The sequence below is a fragment of the Tachysurus fulvidraco genome, chromosome 1 (assembly GCF_022655615.1).
Source record: "Tachysurus fulvidraco isolate hzauxx_2018 chromosome 1, HZAU_PFXX_2.0, whole genome shotgun sequence".
Lineage (NCBI taxonomy): Eukaryota > Metazoa > Chordata > Actinopteri > Siluriformes > Bagridae > Tachysurus > Tachysurus fulvidraco.
In genome coordinates, this window is record NC_062518.1 from 37,797,471 (window position 1) to 37,818,984 (window position 21,514).

The 21,514-nt window shown below is 43.8% G+C and overlaps 2 protein-coding genes across 8 annotated transcripts in view; both read right to left on the reverse strand.

Annotated features, from left to right (window-relative positions):
• Positions 1-21,514, reverse strand: part of LOC113663171 (E3 ubiquitin-protein ligase TRIM39-like) — a 537,569-nt gene that overhangs the window by 361,260 nt on the left and 154,795 nt on the right. The window lies entirely within an intron of this gene.
• si:ch211-200p22.4 (phosphatidylinositol-binding clathrin assembly protein) overlaps positions 1-21,514 on the reverse strand; it is a 55,002-nt gene that overhangs the window by 25,065 nt on the left and 8,423 nt on the right. For all 7 annotated transcript variants that reach the window (XM_047815988.1, XM_047816002.1, XM_047815986.1 and 4 more), the window contains exons 2-8: positions 17,601-17,743; positions 10,425-10,500; positions 10,172-10,274; positions 5,154-5,247; positions 3,938-4,049; positions 2,620-2,726; positions 1,598-1,639 (exon numbers count right to left, since the gene is read on the reverse strand). In XM_047815988.1, the coding sequence (XP_047671944.1) occupies positions 1,598-1,639; positions 2,620-2,726; positions 3,938-4,049; positions 5,154-5,247; positions 10,172-10,274; positions 10,425-10,500; positions 17,601-17,743 (677 nt within the window). The remainder of the gene's footprint in view (positions 1-1,597; positions 1,640-2,619; positions 2,727-3,937; positions 4,050-5,153; positions 5,248-10,171; positions 10,275-10,424; positions 10,501-17,600; positions 17,744-21,514) is intronic.

Here is a 21,514-nt window from a genome sequence, read left to right on the forward strand (position 1 = left end):
GACAATTCGATTTTAACTTTCTTATATTTCCACAGTCTTAAACAGGAACTGAAAATTGGGCAAGCACAATTTCCTAATTCACTGAAAATAGGAAGGACATTACTGAGAAGTTTTTATTTTGAAGACGCCGTCATCGTCACAAAAGGAGAAGAGATGAATAAAATCTGCTGCTCCAGTGGCTCGGGAAGCGTGTCTCTGACAGTCACACCTTTGATATAAGAACTGAATAATGTAAGCCTGTGTGTGTTTGCTGAGGACGCTCTGAGGTTACATCAACACTTTACATGAGTCTTGTGGCTGGCCAGTGGGAAAGATTTCTCCCTGTACACTGAACAAGAGTAAACAGAGCACAATAGGAAGAGAAAATCAGCTTCTGGTTTCACTTCAGCTGTGCAATTATCTCGCTCTCGCCCTCACACCTCTGCTTCTGTCTGTGTGTGTGTATCGTGCAAGGTGGGCTCATTCATTCTGTTAGCCTCAGGAAGTGAAGAGCTGACATTAGCACTGATCTGTGTATGCTGAAGCAGCATTGTGCATGAACAATACAATTCAAGCAGTGTGCACAATCAATCACCTACAATGTAACATCCTCTGATAGTCTGGAAGGAAGAGTAAAGGCTCTGGTTACACAGGAGGTGAAAGTGAACCTGCTACATTCCCACACACTATTTGCACACGATGCACTTTATCTGACTAGGACAACTTACTTTAAGTCGTTAGATCTGTGTTGTTTTATGTAGCACCATAATCCCGAAGAAACACTGCTTCATTTCACCTTGTGCTGCGTCAGATATATATGGTTGGAATGACAATAAAAGCTTCAGGACTTGGCTCAAATCTTGACTTGGTGATTCAGGGGACATGAGCGAAAGCAACCGCTGGCTAGATGTGAGCTAATATGGAGCTGGAGTGACTTGGTTTAGTGACTACTAACGGTAATGAAGACAGCAGTGTGTATGATCTGTGTTAAAGATCACACGCTGTTTCTCCTTTATCTCGTATCATATGATGCAGATATACACTGCTGAATTTTATACAAAAACACCAAACCTCACTCCAGAATGTTTCATTTAGGCAACAATAAAACTAGGAAATTTTAGCTGTGCCGCATGCTGATAAACGTTATCACTATGGCAACCGGTAGTAGGAACGCCGACTGACGACTTCACGGTAAAGCGACTGTTGACTTGCAGAGACAAAAATCGCTGTGTGTGAATGCAGCTTTACGCTGAAACTCTTACCCTTCACACACATTAGAATTCGGCCACATGAACAACTAATGACTGCTTATTGTAGAGTTTAAAGTTTTAAATAAGTCAAAGGAATTGTTTGTACACAGGTTAAAAGCTTTGCCTCTTTCCTTGAATTTCCTCGAATCATTAAATCAAAACACAGACTAGTCTCCGGTGCCACTGCTTAACCTTTTAAAAGCATACGTGATAAAACAACCTTTTACCCCATAAAGAGTGGAAGACTGACAGCGACAAACAACAACCATGTGAAATAAACCAGAAAGCACGTCATCGTTAGCATGATAGAGAACAGAGAAGAGGGTGGAGGAAGTGGAGCAGGAAGTGGTGATGAAATGTACACTGACCTGAGTGAGATCTGGGATGTCACCCTGATCAATCCCAACTTGCTGTGACACACGAACAAAAAAAAAAAAAACAGGCACACAAACACAAACAAAGGGAGTGGGGATAAAGGGGAAAAAAACAACAATATAACAAAGGGTCATTACTTCATGCAGTGTCTATAAAAGTGAAAACAACAAAAGATTGATGTGAACAAAAACGTGAAGGTCGCCATGCTGCAATTTACTCAGGAGACATGGACAGAAACGTAGATGTGGAGGATGCTTTAGACGGCTGAGACTCAGAAGTGATTTCAAACAAAAAAAAAAAAAAAATGAGAAGCCTGTTACACAAAAAATGAAGACCGTGGCTTTAATGCCAACAAGAGATAGGAACTGAAAACCCAATGGAGATGGATGATTTGAAAATCATGTCTGGGAGACACCTGGTGCAGTTAAAGAAGAAAGAGAAAGAAAGAGAGAGAGAGAGAGAGAGAGAGAGAGAGAGAGAGAGAGAGAGAGAGAGAGAGAGAGAGAGAGAGAGAGAGAGAGAGAGAGAGAGAGAGAGAGAGAGAGAGAAATGCAGCCCTCTGTTTAGGCAGAAAGTGTCTCAGCACTCTGGTCACACCACACAGAGACCAGGTGAGAGACAGAAGCTTTGAGAAAGTGTGAGAGACACAAATAGACAGAGAGACAGAATGGAGCTTCTTTCTCTACACTGTATCTACCACAAGATGATGATAGAGGAGCGTTTACTGCAAGACTGCTGAAGCTGTTAAGGTCAAGTGTGTTCCTACAAGATGAATATGAAATACTGTCGATAACTGAGGTGAAGCTCAGTGGATTTTTAACATGTGAATCGGTTTAAAGTCAGAAGAAATGGTGGCCTCAGTGTATCCATCCCCCTTGTGTCCCTACATATAAACGATCCGGAATGGAAAGTCACGAGTCACAGAAAGACTCGCGTCAGACTTTATAGATTAAAAAAAAAGAACATCCTTCAAGTTGTCTGTTCACAGATTTGCAACAAATAAAACCAACCGTACCTCTGCTACTTTGAGAAACTCTGACAGTTTGGTCATCCTGTACAGGAACTTTTTGTAGATGTCCAAAGCGTCTTTGCACTGATTCTTCTTCATATCAAAATATTTTTCTGTGGAGAGAAAAGAACAGCTGCCATTAGATGAACGATTTGAGCAAAGGCTATAATTACCACATCACAGAGCTGTCAAAACACGCGCGACTGCCTGCTAGCACCGACAGGATCCAGACAAACGGAGGGAGGTAAATTGCCCGCTGGAGGAAAGCAAGTGCATAAAATGCTCATTCAGAGGCGTCAGCTGCAGCAAGCTCTACAAGAATCAGCCATTTAGCAGACTCTAGTCTTAAAAATGGCTCGGACTTAACGACAGAGGTGGAACGGTTCATAGGAGAATGTAAGGGTTGTGCAGATAAGACACTTCAGTGCTAACAATAGCAGTTTTCTGTGATCTACTAACACGTGCTGCTTTCTGAAGTCAGCATCATGGCAAGTACAGCAGTGAAAACCACAGGAAGGCAGGCTGCTCAATACCGCTTCCAACACACCTAATGATGCATTCTCTTATACTAGCAACCTGCTGAGAGAGGATGACACTTTCCTGTGAATGAGAATAGAGTGCTGTGTCCGAGATACCTCACCCTTCACTGAGTAGCGAGTGAGTGAGTGAACAGAGCACTTTTCTATGTGTGAGTGAGTGAGTGAGTGAGTGAGTGAGTGAACAGAGCGCTCTTCTGTGTGTGTGTGTGTGTGTGTGTGTGTGTGAGAGTGTGTGTGTGTGTGAGAGTGTGTGTGTGTGAGAGAGTGTGTGTGTGAGAGAGAGTGTGTGTGTGAGAGAGAGTGTGTGTGTGTGAGAGAGTGTGTGTGTGTGTGAGAGTGTGTGTGTGTGTGAGAGTGTGTGTGTGAGAGAGAGAGAATAAGTGAGTGAACAGAGCACTCTTCTTTGTGAGTGAGGTTGATGAATGAGTGAGAATAGCGCATATTTCTGAGTGAGTGAACATATTTCTGGCTTAATCATTATGAATAAATTGAAATGGGAATGCATTGAAAAATTAAAAGTGCAATACAAATAAAACTGAATTGAATGACCCTCTCAGTGGAAGTGAAAACACGCACTGCTCTGAGTGAGAGAGATTAGGACACACCCTGTGACGGAGAATAGAGCGTCATTCTTTGAGAAAGGTAGAACAGGGTGTGCGCCTCTGAGTGAGAGAGATTAGGACACACCCCTGTGACTGAAACTGTAGCGCTTTTTCCCGAACGAGCGAGATTAGGACACACCCCTGTGCTATCGTACAGGCTGAGAGAGAGAGACACACTCTTACCCAGCAGGTTGATGACCCCCTCGTTGTAGGCGGCAAATAGACGGATGGAGTCTTTAAAGAGCAGCATGAAGCCAGCGTTGATCACACCGTTAGTGAGCTCATTAGGATTGGCCTGAGAAACACAGAGAGAACAAACAAACAAACAAATAAAAGGGTTTACACAAAAGTCCACTTTTAACATCGACCTCAAACAGTAGGCTGCAATGTTCAGCTGATGAAACCAACAACGTCTAGTTTTAATTCTCAACACACTGCTAAATAAAATAATGACAGTTTTTTAGCCGATTTTTCCAGATGAATAATTTAGAGACTGGCACAGAGTTAGCAGGTAGCTCAAGTGTGAATAAAGGTGCGAGCTGGATTTCACCATAGGAACCCGAGCTGATTTTAGCTCTTAGTCCACAGATCCAGGGTTATTTTCACTGTTTGATCCAGAGGAGCTACTCCTCGGCAGGCCAGGTACTACAAAGCTTACTTTAAAACACTGCTGCCAAATCCTCTTACCCTAAGTTTAGATCAGTAATTCCACCAGAATGCTGGAGGGGGCGGGTCTGTAATTCATTATGATTTTTATATTTATTTACAGTGATAAAAGCCACTGATCATTGGATTGACTGGTTTACTCTGAACCTCGGTAAATCAAATGCAAGCAGGCCTAGAAATAATATCCGTGTATCAATCACTTTTGATTGTCTTTCAGCAAATGGTGAGTCAAAAACATTATTATTTATGGGGCAAAAAAAAAAAAAAGGTTCAAAGTGTATTGGGCTTGAGGGACTGATTTAAACAGCGAGATTATGAATTATTTTCTGTATTTCAGAAAATTAAAATGTAGCAGATATTAATTTTTAAGTTAGTTTTTGATCACAATGTACATCTGTGATTAACACTGTAGCTCTGAAAACAAGAAAAAACAAAACAGTGATTCAATTCAGCAGAGCTTTAAAGGACGTTAGAATTGTACATTACTATTACTTAAACGTTTCGGATTTGTTTTGGCGTCCAATTTGTCATCGCACAAATAGAGAAGGAAAACACGCATGTCTCTGTAAGTTGATTATCTGAAACGAGCGATTTGAATATAAACATAATTAGTTTGATCAGCCAGCCTAGGCACCATTATAACACAAACACACATTCGGTGTGATAAGGCAAGACGCACGAGTATACGCACACACACACACACATATATATGTGCACAAATGCAAACACACACCTGAAAGTCGAGCAGAGCGTCCAGCTGGTTCTGAATAATGGGCAGAGTTTTGATCAGCTTCTCTGTATTCATGGTGCGCATCACTCCATCAATACTGCACAACGCACAAACACATATATCAACAAACAAAACACAAACACACACACACAGACATACAGAAACGAACACAACCAACAAACCAGCGGTCCTGATGTGTCACAGAGTCACACCAGCACAAAAATAAACCTCCATAAGCAAACATCTGAGGCATAACTGTTCACCAACTGTGTTGTCCAGCAAGGATGCGTTATACCTTCACGCAAGGTGTGTATGACCATATATAGATTTACCCACATGTGGCCACCAGATTTCAAAAGCTTTATAAACATCAATAAAAATGAGGAAAGGTTTTACATCGGCTACATGAGGAAATAATGGAGATGCTCAGTATAACTAAAATAATGCTGATACTTTTAAGGTTACTGATCACGTCAGTGTTACTGATCAACTCGGGATAGCTGGAGGACGAGCTGACACACTGCGAACACTGTGGTGTGAAACACAATCAGCTAAATAACAGGTTTCTAAATATCGGCTCATAACGCTCCAGCACAATGATCCCGAGAGCCATCTTCCTCACGGTCTTTAAAAAAATCAGCTCGATCGGTTTACAGAGGCGACTTCATTAGTGTGGTAACAGGCTCGCCCGACTCTACTGCAGCCCGCAGAGACCGACAGCTCAGGCGCTCGACAGTAAACAATAACTTAATGTCGCTAAATTAATGAAAGAAAGTAAATACACGAGGAATTATTGATTCATCATTATTTATTTTTAGAATTCTCATTTATCTCAGTGCAACTTTATCCCGGTATATTACATCTACAAATGATTGTTTATGGGATGTGAACTGTGCATAGTAATGTTTGAACAGGGTAAGCCTTCTGGATGTATTTCTGTTAAGTACGGGGTTATTTAGTAAATATGGCTGATACACAAGGGACAAGATGTCCCTGTAAAAATCAGAGAGAGATGGCACGGTCTTCTTTACATTTCACACAATCCGATTGCTGTATCTTGAAAGGGGCGTGGCCACAATAGTAGGTCACATGACCATAGCATGCATCTAGGCTGTAGCAGTGCCTCCGGAAGTCTGATGAGCCATTACATATCGTCTATATCTTTATTGCTTGGTTTGGTTTTGTTTAAGTTTGACACAAAATGATGGAAGACAGAACTTCTGGATGTATTTATAATGAAGCAGAAGTGCAAAACCTCTTTTCGCACAGGACTCATCCTTTAATGACGTGCTGATTTAGAAAGGTATATATTACTTTGAGTTATTTCTTATGCATGCAAAGTTCATAGAAAATTACTTGAAGTACTTGCATGAAGGTTTGGGATAAAAACTAAAATCCCAGAGATACACTGATTATTACTTTTCCCACCTACTCCTGTAAAACTAAGCCAATCCAGATAAGAATTTAAATCTCTGTCTGACTGTGTCTCTCTGTCTATCTCTCAGTCTTTGCCTGTCTGTCTGTGTCTCTCTCTCCCTCTCTGTCTGTGTCTCTTTCTCCCTCTCTGTCTATCTGTCTGTGTCTCTCTCTCCCTCTCTCTGTCTGTCTGTGTCTGTCTCTCCCTCTCTGTCTGTCTGTCTGTCTGTGTGTCTCTCCCTCTCTGTCTGTCTGTCTGTCTGTCTGTCTGTGTGTCTCTCCCTCTCTGTCTGTCTGTCTGTCTGTCTGTGTGTCTCTCTCTCCCTCTCTGTCTGTCTGTCTGTGTGTCTCTCTCTCCCTCTCTGTCTGTCTGTCTGTGCGTCTCTCTCTCCCTCTCTGTCTGTCTGTCTGTCTGTCTGTGTGTCTCTCTCTCCCTCTCTGTCTGTCTGTCTGTCTGTCTGTCTGTGTGTCTCTCTCTCCCTCTCTGTCTGTCTGTCTGTGCGTCTCTCTCTCCCTCTGTCTGTCTGTCTGTCTGTCTGTCTGTGTGTCTCTCTCTCCCCCTCTGTCTGTCTGTCTGTCTCTCTCTCCCCCTCTGTCTGTCTGTCTGTGTGTCTCTCTCTCCCCCTGTCTGTCTCTGTCTCTCTCTCCCCCTGTCTGTCTCTGTCTCTCTCTCCCCCTGTCTGTCTCTGTCTCTCTCTCCCCCTGTCTGTCTCTGTCTCTCTCTCTCCCTCTGTCTCTGTCTCTCTCTCTCCCTCTGTCTCTGTCTCTCTCTCTCCCTCTGTCTCTGTCTCTCTCTCTCCCTCTGTCTCTGTCTCTCTCTCTCCCTCTGTCTCTGTCTCTCTCTCTCCCTCTGTCTCTGTCTCTCTCTCTCCCTCTGTCTCTGTCTCTCTCTCTCCCTCTGTCTCTGTCTCTCCCTCTGTCTCTGTCTCTCCCTCTGTCTCTCTCTCTCCCTCTGTCTCTGTCTCTGTCTCTCTCTCTCCCTCTGTCTCTGTCTCTCTCTCTCCCTCTGTCTCTGTCTCTCTCTCTCCCTCTGTCTCTGTCTCTGTCTCTCTCTCTCCCTCGGTCTCTGTCTCTCTCTCTCCCTCGGTCTCTGTCTCTCTCTCTCCCTCTGTCTCTGTCTGTCTCTCTCCCTCTGTCTCTGTCTGTCTCTCTCCCTCTGTCTGTCTGTCTGTCTGTATCTCTCCCTCTCCCCCGTCTGTCTGTCTGTCTCTCTCTCCCCCTCTCTCCCCCTGTCTGTCTCTGTGTCTCTCTCCCCCTCTCTCCCCCTGTCTGTCTCTGTGTCTCTCTCTCCCCCTGTCTGTCTCTGTGTCTCTCTCTCCCCCTGTCTGTCTCTGTGTCTCTCTCTCCCCCTGTCTGTCTCTGTCTCTCTCTCCCCCTGTCTGTCTCTGTCTCTCTCTCCCCCTGTCTGTCTCTGTCTCTCTCTCCCCCTGTCTGTGTCTGTATTTCTGTCGTGCTGTCTGTCGATGTCTCTCTCTCCCCCTGTCTGTCTCTGTCTCTCTCTCCCCCTGTCTGTCTCTGTCTCTCTCTCCCCCTGTCTGTCTCTGTCTCTCTCTCCCCCTGTCTGTCTCTGTCTCTCTCTCCCCCTCTGTCTCTCTCTCTCTCTCCCCCTGTCTGTCTCGTTCTCTCTCTCCCCCTGTCTGTCCTCTGTCTCTCTCTCCCCTCTGTCTGTCTTGTCTCTCTCTCCCCCTGTCTTGTCTCTGTCTCTCTCTCCCCCTGTCTGTCTCTGTCTCTCTCTCCCCCGTCTGTCTCTGTCTCTCTCTCCCCCTGTCTGTCTCTGTCTCTCTCTCCCCCTGTCTGTCTCTGTCTCTCTCTCCCCCTTCTGTCCTGTCTCTCTCTCCCTCTGTCTGTCTCTGTCTCTCTCTCCCCCTGTCTGTCTCTGTCTCTCTCTCCCCCTCTGTCTCTCTCTCTCTCTCTGTCTCTGTCTCTCTCTCTCCCTCTGTCTCTGTCTCTCTCTCTCCCTCTGTCTCTGTCTCTCCCTCTGTCTCTGTCTCTGTCTCTCCCTCTGTCTCTGTCTCTCTCTCTCCCTCTGTCTCTGTCTCTCTCTCTCCCTCTGTCTCTGTCTCTCTCTCTCCCTCTGTCTCTGTCTCTCTCTCTCCCTCTGTCTCTGTCTCTCTCTCTCCCTCTGTCTCTGTCTCTCTCTCTCCCTCTGTCTCTGTCTCTCTCTCTCCCTCTGTCTCTGTCTCTCTCTCTCCCTCTGTCTCTGTCTCTCTCTCTCCCTCTGTCTCTGTCTGTCTCTCTCCCTCTGTCTGTCTGTCTGTCTGTATCTCTCCCTCTCCCCCGTCTGTCTGTCTGTCTGTGTCTCTCCCTCTCCCCCGTCTGTCTGTCTGTCTGTGTCTCTCGCTCTCCCCCTCTGTCTGCCTGTCTGTGTCTCTCGCTCTCCCCCTCTGTCTGCCTGTCTGTCTGTGTCTCTCGCTCTCCCCCTCTGTCTGCCTGTCTGTCCGTGTCTCTCGATCTCCCTCTCTGCCTGTCTGTCTGTGTCTCTCGATCTCCCTCTCTGCCTGTCCGTCCGTGTCTCTCGATCTCCCTCTCTGCCTGTCCGTCCGTGTCTCTCGATCTCCCTCTCTGCCTGTCCGTCCGTGTCTCTCGATCTCCCTCTCTGCCTGTCCGTCCGTGTCTCTCGATCTCCCTCTCTGCCTGTCCGTCCGTGTCTCTCGATCTCCCTCTCTGCCTGTCTGTCCGTGTCTCTCGATCTCCCTCTCTGCCTGTCTGTCTGTGTCTCTCGATCTCTCTCTCTGCCTGCCTGTCTGTGTCTCTCGATCTCCCTCTCTGCCTGCCGATCTCCCTCTCTGCCTGCCTGTCTCTCGATCTCTCTCTGCCTGTCTCTCGATAGCTCTCTCTGCCTGCCTCTCTCTCTCCCTCTCTGTCTGTCTGTCTGTGTGTGTCTCTCTCCCTCTCTGTCTGTCTGTCTGTGCGTCTCTCTCTCCCTCTCTGTCTGTCTGTCTGTGTGTCTCTCTCTCCCCCTCTGTCTGTCTGTCTGTGTCTCTCGATCTCCCTCTCTGCCTGTCTGTCTGTGTCTCTCGATCTCCCCCTCTGTCTGTCTGTCTGTCTCTCTCTCCCCCTCTGTCTGTCTGTCTGTGTCTCTCGATCTCCCTCTCTGCCTGTCTGTCTGTGTCTCTCGATCTCCCTCTCTGCCTGTCTGTCTGTGTCTCTCGATCTCCCTCTCTGCCTGTCTCTCTCGATCTCCCTCTCTGCCTGCCTGTCTGTGTCTCTCTGCCGATCTCCCTCTCTGCCTGCCTGTCTCTCGATATCTCTCTCTGCCTGTCTCTCGATATCTCTCTCTGCCTGTCTCTCGATATCTCTCTCTGCCTGTCTCTCGATATCTCTCTCTGCCTGCCTCTCTCTCGATCTCTCTCTGCGTCTCTCGATATCTCTCTCTGCCTGCCTGTCTCTCGATCTCTCTGCCTGTCTCTCGATCTCTCTGCCTGTCTCTCGATCTCTCTCTCTGCCTGTCTGTGTCTCTCCGTCTCTGAAATCAGCCCCATTATCTTCCAAGAGAAGGTCACGATTTAAAAAAGAAACTCACTTTTTATTTAGTTCAGTTTGTTTAATGGATCACGTTTGGGAATTAAATGGCGAGATCAAAAAACTCCAGATGTTCGGCTTACCCTCTTTTCATCTTTGTGAAGTCGACAGCTACGAGCCGGTAGGACAGAGCCTTCTCGTTCAGATAGCGACTGTAGCGTCTGATGAAGGTGGACATGTCGTAGCCTGACACACAGAATAAGTGTGAATGAAACACGGTGAGAGAAAACCAGAGGCGAAGGATGGGAATGAAAAGAGGACAGGGTACATGTAGAGAGATTAAAGCTTTATTTATTAATCAGTGATGATCTGTGTTTTTGACAACCTGCATCTTACCTTGCAATGCACCTTTATCGAGGAAATTGTTCAGGTTGAAGAGAGTGTTCCTCGAGGCCAGGTACTGAATGAAACGCTGGGAGACAGAAAAGAGACTGAGATCACAATCGGGTTTCGGTTCACATGGCAGAGCAGTGTGTATTTATCTGGAATGTGACCACTCTGAGCAAACTGCTGATAGGAAAGAAGCTGCCTGGCTGAAGCAGGTACAGACTGAGGCTTTTGCCTCGGGGTTGGCAGACACCGTTGCTGCTGGCGCTGCCTTCACCACCTTTCAAGGCCGACAGAGCTGAGGCTGGGAAAAGCAGGCTGGAAATTCCCGAAAAGAGGATCATTCGATGTTCCACGCTGTGATCTGCTCAGACTTGATTGAGCAGTGACTGATCTTTTCCCAGGTCTACCAGAGAGCGGGAATTTGGGGGAATTCACGGCAAAACATCAGAGATGAAGGAAAATGACGACTTACAGCTTACACGTAGGGGGAAAAATAAAACGCCCTACAGACCTTTGAGCAGCATTTTTGGTACCCCTTTTTTTTGGACAACAGAAAACTGACGTTTTGTTCATCTGAAACCTCTGTAAACTTCAACAGCTTTAATAGCAACGGCTCAAAAACCAAACTAAAACTGCCATTAAAGAGAAAAAACTATAACAGAAAACCCAAATACTTGGTGAAAAAATGATTGATCCACAATCTGATGAATAATATACATTTCAAGCAAAAACAAATTTAATACAATTTTGACACAGGCATTGGAGTCTTGAGGCTAGGGTTAGGCCAGGCCTCGTCCACCAGCTTAGACGCCATACTGAGAGTTTCTCCTCCATTTCATCAATTCAGCTCTCAACTAGAAATGTAGAGAAAGCGGTTGAGGCGCTGGAACAAGCTGTTTATTTATCTTTAATGCAAGGGAAAGAGGGCATGAGAACTTGGAGGGCTCTCTGAAGTCAAGCATTAAAAATAAATCTTGTTGCCGACGGCCAAAAGTATTAAAACAGCTGAGTTATTTAATCGGTGAAACTTCAATTGCTTTGGGTTTTTTTTCGTGTTTGCAGCTTTTTACACTTTAAGGGAAGGCAGCTTCACCTGAAATAGCCCAAAGCTTATTTCTGTGAATTCTGCAAAATTAATAATTAAATATATCTCAAAGAAAGCATACTAGTGAGAATTTATGCTTATACTGCCTCGAGATATCTGTGACCTTAGAGCACCTACAAAATGGTCATGTGATACGAGCTCAGGCCCAAGTTCCTCTTTGCCCTTTTTGCACAGTTTCCCACTTCTTGAGACTTACTCAACCAAAATGAAGATCATGTCACAACAAGGAAGTGACATCACATCCAAAAGCAGCCACTGCGTTCCAAACAACACTAAAACCTGCAGCTCAGCAAAAACATACAATTGTGTGTTTTTCAAAAATGACTCCAGTTTCTCACATCTGCTTCGTTATAAACTCATTACAGCCAACAGTGATTTGCCCTACAGGTGAAATTACACTGCCTGGGGCTGAAAGATATCCACCGCATTTCTTGGGAAAGATTCCAAAGGTTTAGTTGATGCTGGCATAGCAACTCATTACGCCGAGGTGTCCATGCAATTGTGTTGAGACTGAGTGATGTGCACAAAAGACAAAGGAAAAAAATAGGGCTGGTGTAAATCACTCCTTACTCACTCATGTGCATTGCAGCAAAAAGCTCCAGTAAATAAAAATGAGCACAATCATATCTGGAGCTCTCCTGCCATGAGGACTTCTCAAACCTCTCCTCGCTTTGGAGCCAATTTGAATATTGCATCAGGGAAAGAAAAAAAAAAGCGGGTTAATGATAAAAATCGGCTCCGGCTACATGGAAACTCCTGCCCACTAGCCCTTATTTAGGTTATAGGACAAGAAAAAGCAAAACGTTCAGTGATCAAGAACCAAGAAAGAGTAGAGGAAAGAAATGGTAGGAAAAATACATGTCAGTAAAGCTGCGTTCGAGGTGCGTTAGTTTTCCAGCTTCACCTGGATTCAGATTAAGCCAGATTTAAGTTTGATCTTAATTGTTAGCAACAAACAGTGGCTAAAAAAACCAAAACAGTCATCCTAGATGTAAATAAATAAAATAAAGCCATGTATGTGTCATTAGTGTTAATGTGATACAATAATAATCAATGGGGTTTTCCCTCCAACCTTGGATGCAAATATACTTTTATATACACACGATTCTGAACACGTTTACTGATGTGTATGCGATGCAGCTGACAAGAATGCATCACAACGGAAAATCGCTAAGATTTTTCAGCCTGGGTATGAGTACAAGCTTTTTGGTATTCTCTGATACAAATCTCGCAATGTTTTTTACTCAGTATTAAGCAATCAATGGCATCACGGGACATTTTGGCTGAGCTATGTTTGCTGTCTTGTGCTGCTTCCAACTAAATGCTCATAGTGAGTTCCTCCCTTTTAACTGGAATTGACGTGTGGAGGAAAGCTCGTGAGCATCGGGAAGCCCATGGTGATCGAGAAGGAAGGAAGAGTCTCGGTGCTTAGCGTTTGCAGAAATGTGGTGCTCACGTTTGACGGTTTCTCTGCACACTTGCTTCAGAATAAAAATTAAAATCTGTTTACACTCATTATTAAAGTCTACACTCGCTGATCCAGCTCTGCTCAGGTGAGCCACACTGGGTCTGGATTCAAATTAAAGTTCTTAGGTTATCCTCATCAACTGTTATATGAATATATTACAGTAGTGCCTTACAGTGTGTTTTGCTTTCATTGCCATGACTGAACTGTGTTCGTTTGCATGACACTAGGCTTATATCACGGTATCAGATACAAATAAATGATAATGGTATGGGATGACTATCTGATACCAGTCTCATCACCAGAAGGGAATTGAAAGCTCAGTGGATAAGCTTGTAAGTTCAAATCTCTCCACTGCCAAACTGCCACTGCTGGGCCCTTGAGCAAAGCCTCTAAGCCTCAATTATAAATGAGATAATTGATGTGAGATCTGGATAAGAGCGTCTGCCAAATGTAAATAGAAATGGAAAATCACTGAGGTATCGTAGTAACAGAACAATAACCTCTCAGCCTTTCTCAGGTAGCCACTACCTACGCTAAGTTTTGCATAACGAGTCGAATTGCTTTCTGCACCTGCCTCCTGAGCATTGATCAGCTGGTAGATCTTACTCCGAAGTAGCTGGAGAATCCCCCCCCACACACACACACACACACACATTGTAATAGGGAGTGCATCGGAGTTGCCATGGTAAACAGGTTAATGAATAATCGTCTCTTATTTCACTCTCTTGCATGCGGCCTTATTTAATATTCAGCCTCGTCTGTTTGAGGGAATACGCTGCAGCAAAGGAACGTCCAGGTATGTCCACTTTCTCCTGCTACGTTCCCCAGCCTGCTGATGTGCTTCAGACAAGGCGATCGCCTTCAATCTGGATAATGGAGGACGTCCTGTCAGGAAAGCCAGCATAGCATGACAAACAAAGCAAGAACAGCACACACTCGCTGACGCGGTCACTCCTGTGTGTTCGAGTTAAACCTGTGTCACACTTCGACTCGACATCGCTGGTTATTTACAGCTCTGTCGCTCTAAAGTTCTTGTTTAAAATGGACAGCATATAAGGACAAATAAAAACAATGGATTTTCCAGTCTGCTAATAATAAATTGAGTATAAACCTTGAACAGTGACAGCACCAAAGCACCATGCATTATTAACACACAAGCCTCTGGCCAGGAGTTTTTCCCCACAAAAACATCTAGAGCAGTGACTGCTGCTCTACAGTGAGATTTTTCCCTGTCTTGATCAGTTTACTTGCAAAACTCAAACCTGACCCAAGAGAAGCGGGACTGAGCATGCATGCGGATTTCCACAGCGAAGTGGAGCACTTGACTCTCAACAAGTTCAGAGTTGCTATGGATACGGCTCCTGCATCTAGTGTGATGGGTGGTTTTTTTTTTTTTTTTTTTTTTTTTTGCTTGGTTTATTTTTTTAAACCAGCAGAAAACAGCAAGCACAAAAAAACCAAGACAGCACCAATTCTTGGGGGAATCTGTTTGTTCCAGCCACAACCTCTGAAATGCCAAAAACACCAATTAATTTCAAATCATTTGAGAAAATTCCCAGCACGTGGACTAATTCTCTTCTTAGAGAATACATGCAGTATTCCAAATGATTAATAATCCACAATCTAGCCCCTTAGAGCTGCTCACTAGGAAGCGATCTGATAGGCAGGTATGATAATTACTGCTTATCCCCAGTGTTTATCCTGTTCCTGGGTATTGATTAGCAGTCTTGTCTGAGAAAAGGGAATAAAAGTGTAACAGTGAGAGTACAGGAATTGTAAGTGTGCTTATTAAAAAGGTAATTATTACCTCGGCTATCTCGCATCACTCAAACACAGCAGTCATTATGCAAACAGCAGTGCTTTTTGAGCACATTCAAAAACACCACGCTGCTGGAATGTTAAACAACCTTCCTCGCTCATTTGCATCCCCCACAAGACCGGTTTATAGTCATCGTAATATCATAACTGAATTACAACCTCTGAAACGAGCAAATCCGAATCCCACTGAAATGCGTCCACTGTGTCGGTGCTGTGGCTTCCGGCAGGTTCGTGTCTGGGTAAGGTCTGTTCCCATCCACCCACAACCACTCCATTCAAATCTAATAATCAACATCCGAGGCCTGTTTTTTTTCGTGTGTGTGTTCGTTTGTGTGTGTCTGAGGAAGAGCTCATTAAATGGTGCTATCAGCAGGCAGTTATTTATCTCTGCAGCCCAAACAATTTATCAGAGCACCACAAGGCAAACCCCTAAAAATATCCTTCCCAAATGATAACACACCCCACACGTGCACCTTCACACACAAGCACCCCCATGCGTAATGAATAATAAAACTAATTAATGCTGTGTCTACACCCAAACCTACTCCTAAGCCTAAACCTAGTAATAAAAATAAAATAATACCATTTGGGTCTTGTATTAAAGTTAATTGTCCCAGAATGTCAAATTTGTCAGATGTCCCTATATGGACATGTAGTCTTCAAGACACACACACACACACACACACACACACACACACAGGTAATGTGCACTGTCATTCTTTACACAGATATATACTGAATACATTTTACTGCTCGAATTCTATTCATCGTGTTTATTATGCATTCAGAGTGATATAAAGCTGCAACTGAACGTTAAAGAGCTCATAAATCTATTGAAACATATGCTTCCCAATGATGACATTTATGACTCCTCATTGAGTATCAAATATTATGCAGAAAATATAGTCTGTGCAGTAAAACTGAAGTAAAGTCATTTCCTGTAAATGATTAATGAAGTGGATATTTGTGTGTATAAATGGGAAATGTGGGTAGCAGGGCAGCATGCTAGTGTAGCAGGTAACAGTCACTTCACAGCTTCATGCTCTGATCCTTCTGCATCTTCTCACCATGCACATGTGGCTTTCCTCTGGGTTCTCCAATTTCTTCCCACCCCAAAGTCATACTCTATATGGCCAACTGACCAACACACAAATGTGGTTCTTCCCCAAACTGTTGCCACCGAGTTGGAAGCACACTAGTGTCTTAAATGTCTCTGAATGCTGTGACATAATTTCTCTTCACTGTAACCAAGAGCACCAAACCTGTTCCAGTCTGATCACAAAGAGAGCTCTATGAAGAACTCGAGTCTTCTGCACAGAGCCCTGACCTCATCACCGTTGAACACCTTACTAAACTGAACACAGACATCAGTGCCGGACCTTGCTAATGCTCTTGTGGCCGAATGAGAATATCCCGACAGCCACGCTCCAAAATGCAGCAGCAAGCCTGCATGGTGGATACACATTATAGCAGGAAAGATGGACTAACACCAGTATAGGATGTATGTGATGAATGTTATGGTCTAGGAGTCTATGAACTTTTTGCCAGTAGTACATCTGTTAATGGATCTGCTAGTTTAAGTTATCATTATGTGAAGGAGTGTGTTAATGACCCATTGAGTCCCTGAAACAATCTTTTCACAACAACTACTGGAACAGACTTCTTAAAAGAAATGTACACACATGAACCCTAGAGCCATGAAAGTAGCTGTGATATAGAAACAAGCTGTGGGAGAGATGCTCAAGAGCTCTCAGGACTCTATCCTGCTCTTGTAAACATACACGGTTAAACAAGCACTTCATGTGCTACTTCAGCAGCTCCCACTTTGCATTTGATTATTAGTTAAAGAAGAGAAAGTGACATCCTGGTATGCAGAGGCCTATACTGACTGCTACAAAAGTCCATTAGAGGAACACACCAAGAGTTCCTTATCTCTGATCCTCAAAGTGCAGTTGTAAAATTCCACCGTCAGCTTTTCCCACTTGTAGTTCTGCAACACGCGCACAGACACACACACACACACACACACACTCGCCTAGCTGCTGAAAGCTGTACAGTCAGTATCTAGGCCATAGTTGGGAGTGACTCATACACTCCCCTCCACACAAACACCCCCCCTTAAGATCAGCACTTTATCAGTGTGTCCTCCCCTAACCGGTGCTCTGTCTGCAGACGTCCTCTAACTGTCCCTGAAGTTTCTCCTCTGATATGACAAAGACAACGGCGACTGAAGAACAAAAGCAGTAGGTGTAGGTTATACCACACAATCATTTCTATTTCTGTTTAACTTACAAACACATTAAAATGTGAGGCTTTGGGTATAATGAAAGGGTTAAAATAACCTTTCTGAAAAGCTTTAGGAATCCACCCCCACAACTAGTTCTACAACAAGACAACTAGTTGTGTAAGTATGTGTACACAACAAGGTATAATTGCTGTTTGAGTTTCTGTTCTCATCACTGACTTCTTGTTAAAAATACTTTGCGTTCACTTAATTACACCATGATTAAAAGATTTAAACATGGTTTCATTCCCACAAGTCCAGCAGAATACAGACTACACTGTGTGTGTGTGTGTGTGTGTGTCCAAGGCTGTGTTTCTGGGCCACATTATTAAGCAGTGAGAGTATATCTAGGGTACTCTGTTACTGCTATACGTCATTACACTAGGTGAGATTGAAATAAGACCATTTCACTTTGCTCAGGCAGAACTGCATGACAGTGAAAGAATGTGTGTGTTCGCACGAGTGTGTGTGTGTGTGTGTGTGTGTGTGTGTGCGCGCGAATCTTACCTCATTTCCGTACATCATTAGGTGGTGTGTGGTAATGAGGGATTTGAAAACCACCACCCAGCTGCTGTTGGCTGTCCGCTCAAACAGAGTGTCCGCCAGCTGGGGCACGTTCACGTTCATCTCATTGGTGCAGTGGATCAGGTCTGAAAGGAGGGAATCAAAACCACAACATTCAGATCTGTGCAGCAACTCAGTTTCTTTGATTGTGTCAGATAGGATACATTCAGCGTGTTTAAACGTCAAACTTCCACAGCTTTTACTCACACACACAGTCCTCAAGTGACATCTAACACAGATCCATTCGATATGCATCGTTGGATATAAATAGCATCATGACATGTTGTATATCCTTTCATGCATATTGCATAGCATAAACCCTTCACCAGTTGACGTACATACAAAGCGATGTTTGAAGAAAAGATGGACAAAACGCAGCTTCATTTCAGACTTGGAGACGTTACTCGGGTTTACCGGTCTGATCACAGTTCAGTTTTGACATCAGAAATACAAAAACAACAAACTAATATAGGATGTAGCCTAAACAAAACTAGACCTCAGTAACCCAGAGAATAAACAAACCTTTTCTCTGTTCTCTTCACAGGATATATTCAGGTCCATGAGTGAACTCCATGTTAATATGTAACAAGTCGGTGAACAAACCTGAGTTATATGGAATTCTGCTGAACTCCATGTCTGTGTCATCTTTAGTTTACTAGCAGCTACATGAAGGGTTTGCACTTGGTTTTGTAGCTACTCAGGATTCCCTCCACCTTGGTGAAAGCCCTATAAGACTCCCAGGCTGAAGTGGTATGGTTATGGCGATCATTCAGTATTAATCATGTACTTTTTCCCCCTTGCACTAAACATACCGTATACCTTTTTATTTTATTTTTGTCTGTCTCATCAGACAAGAACATTTGATGTCTTGTGTTTTGTGAGAAAGTCAGTGCTTCCGTCTAGACCACCTACACCTCGGCTGAGATGTGTGAAAAATATGAGAGATTGTTATCAGGTACAGCGAGTGATCTGACATCACTTACTGAGCTCAGGGCTGTAGAGACATTCCCAGGATAAAAGTCAGAAATTCCAAGGGTATGAATTTTATCTGAACATGATGTTCCCAAAAAAGCTCTACTTTGCATAAAATAAAATAAAAATAATAAAAAAAACAAAAAAAAAACACAAATGGATCCAGGAGAATATGAATTAAAGATAAGTGATTATTCTGTATATCTATCTTTCACTGAGTAGTTCAGTACAGCAGTACAGTTATTCATTATTAATTTGCAGTCTGTTATCAGTGCCCTTCGGATCCCACACACACAACATGGAAACGAGATTAGATATCTGACTGGATATTTCTTACAGATCACTGTAGCAGTCACAGAACCGGCTAGAGCAAAAACCCTGTATGTCACCGTACATCACCGAATGTGAGCAAGATTTCTGCAAAAACACCTCCGAAGAGGAATCAGTACTGTTATTCAGATTAAGAAGCTACTGCTGCATCATCTCACTTCCCAGAAACTTTCCATTCACTTGGTCAATGGTAGTGAAAGAAGGACAGTAAACATTTGCACTGAGCAAGTGTCACGTTGTTTATTTTCATGCGAACGTTCAGTAAATTCCACCTGCTATCTTCATTTGTCGTGGTTGAAGGTTAGCAGTGCAGTTAAGATAAGAGCAAACATTCAGGATGAACCAAAGCAAATGAAAACATTCTCATAGTCGATTCAGATTTGGGTTCAGAGACAAGAGTCAAGGAACAAATGTAACATGATTTGAAAAAAAAAGAAAAGTTGTTATCTGGCCACACAGTCAATCACAGAGTCGATGCAGCGTGGTTCTTTGTTTCCCTGCTGCTGCTAATTAATTGTACAAGCATTCACAAATTGTGTGAAATTCAGAGCATGCGTTCCTAATCACAATCTTTTCCAGTTCCCTCAGTGCTCAGTACACTGCCTCTTTCCTTCTGCATCCATTTTCTGAAAACGAAAATAATGCCACACACACACACACACAGCTGTAGCTCTAGTTCCTTTGGGCATGTGCTTTGGTTTTAACCAAAGAGACTCAAACTAGCACAGCTCCCGAGTGGAGATATGACGGATCACCCTGAAAACAGTGCAGACCTCAACACAGGCGGACGTATAAAAATAAAACCTGTAAACAATGTGTGCAACGCATGTGGCCTGTAAAACACGCCAATACAGTACACTACAGACCTTGGAGGAAATCAAAAGGTTGATAGACAGTTAAACAGCCTGTGAACATTTATGCAGTTCTGGGAAATAGCACTAAATTGGCTTGTAGATGTGTTTGTGTTTCATTTGCACGAGTGTATTTGCAGCTTTTACAATAATGCAGCCTAGTCTGTGCCTCCAGCCTCTCCCTGTTGCTTTCTCTGACATGTGAAAGTGGTGTTGATTGGTTCCATGGGGAGAGACGCAGAGAGAGAGACGCAGAGAGAGAGAATAAAAAGGTTGTGCTGATTTTAAAAAAAAGTAGCACACAATTGCATGTTACTGGTTTCGCAGTGTGTCGTCTTAAAAATGAAACCAGTGACAGACACACACACAGAGAGAGAGAGAGCGAGAGAGAGATAGGGGTTTTCTGTCGTACTGATTTCCTTCATCCTCCTCCTCTTTTACTTCCAGGACAAAAGCATAAAAACATGCGATTCTGATTTTCTCCATCTTGTGCACACACACACCAGCACAGACACACACACAGACAGACAGACACACTCGAACATATCACAGCACACTCAAATATCCATTCAGCCCCTGCTCTGTAGAGGAACCTAGGCTCACTAAGAGCTGCCTTCCTCACACAGCGTACTGAACACATCAGCTCAGTCCCTGTGTGTTTTAAAGGGTGTGTTTCAGTGCAAACAGAAGCTGAGGGAAGCTAAAGTGTCGTGACAGACAGCCATCAGACTGCACACAGACCGAGCCTGAGCCCTGAGGTCATCACTTGCACCATGAATCAGTGGCTGGCAGTGTGCAGCTGTGCAAGAGAGGGCCATTGTTGGGCCACACAGGAAAGCTGGTTGGACCCGTCGGTGCCCGACTGCTCCTGATACTAGACATGAGGAAGATTTCAACACAAGCAGAACTCTGCCCTCCATCTGTTCCTGGCTACGTTTCACAATAATCTATTCTTGCAGCTTTTTATAACCACTGGGGAAAAGTCCTAGCAGAGTCAGGGATGGTTGGAAACCCAAAGAAAATCTGATAAATGTGAAATAAGACAAAATAATAATAATAATAATAATAATAATAATAATAATAATAATAATAATAATAATAATATTTCTGTTACAGAAAATATATTGGTTTAATATTAAATCTCAACAAACACAGACATGGCAGAAATCTAATGTGGAGGAGATGATGTTTATCACTCACACACACAGATGTTTATTTTTCAGAGAACCCGATAGCGGCGAAGTTGATGTTCCAAATAACGGTACGCGAGTTGGCAGAGATATACATGTAAATAGAAATCATCTCCATCACTACAGATTGTAATATAAACACATGCAGTGACTGATGATAAGCAATTCTCAGCCACGCAGGTTCTATCACACATGTGTATAGTCCGTGTGTGGAGTCTGTTCGAAATGAAAACCTAGTGTGGTTTGTTTTGGGAGGTATGAAGTCAGTAAATGATACTGAAGTGGCGCTCTCACAAATAAATAAATAAAATAAATAGGTCTGAGTGAGGTGGTCTTGAAATGTTGGAAGAAAACCAAACAAAGCATGTATTTTGGGTCACAGGCAGCATTTTTCTGTAGACGCAAGCTGCTCTGCTCAGAACAACAAAAAGAACTAAAGGACAGGGCTACAATATGCAGAAATGCTATGGACATTTATGGGGGGGGGGGGGGGCAACACAGCATGTGATGTAAA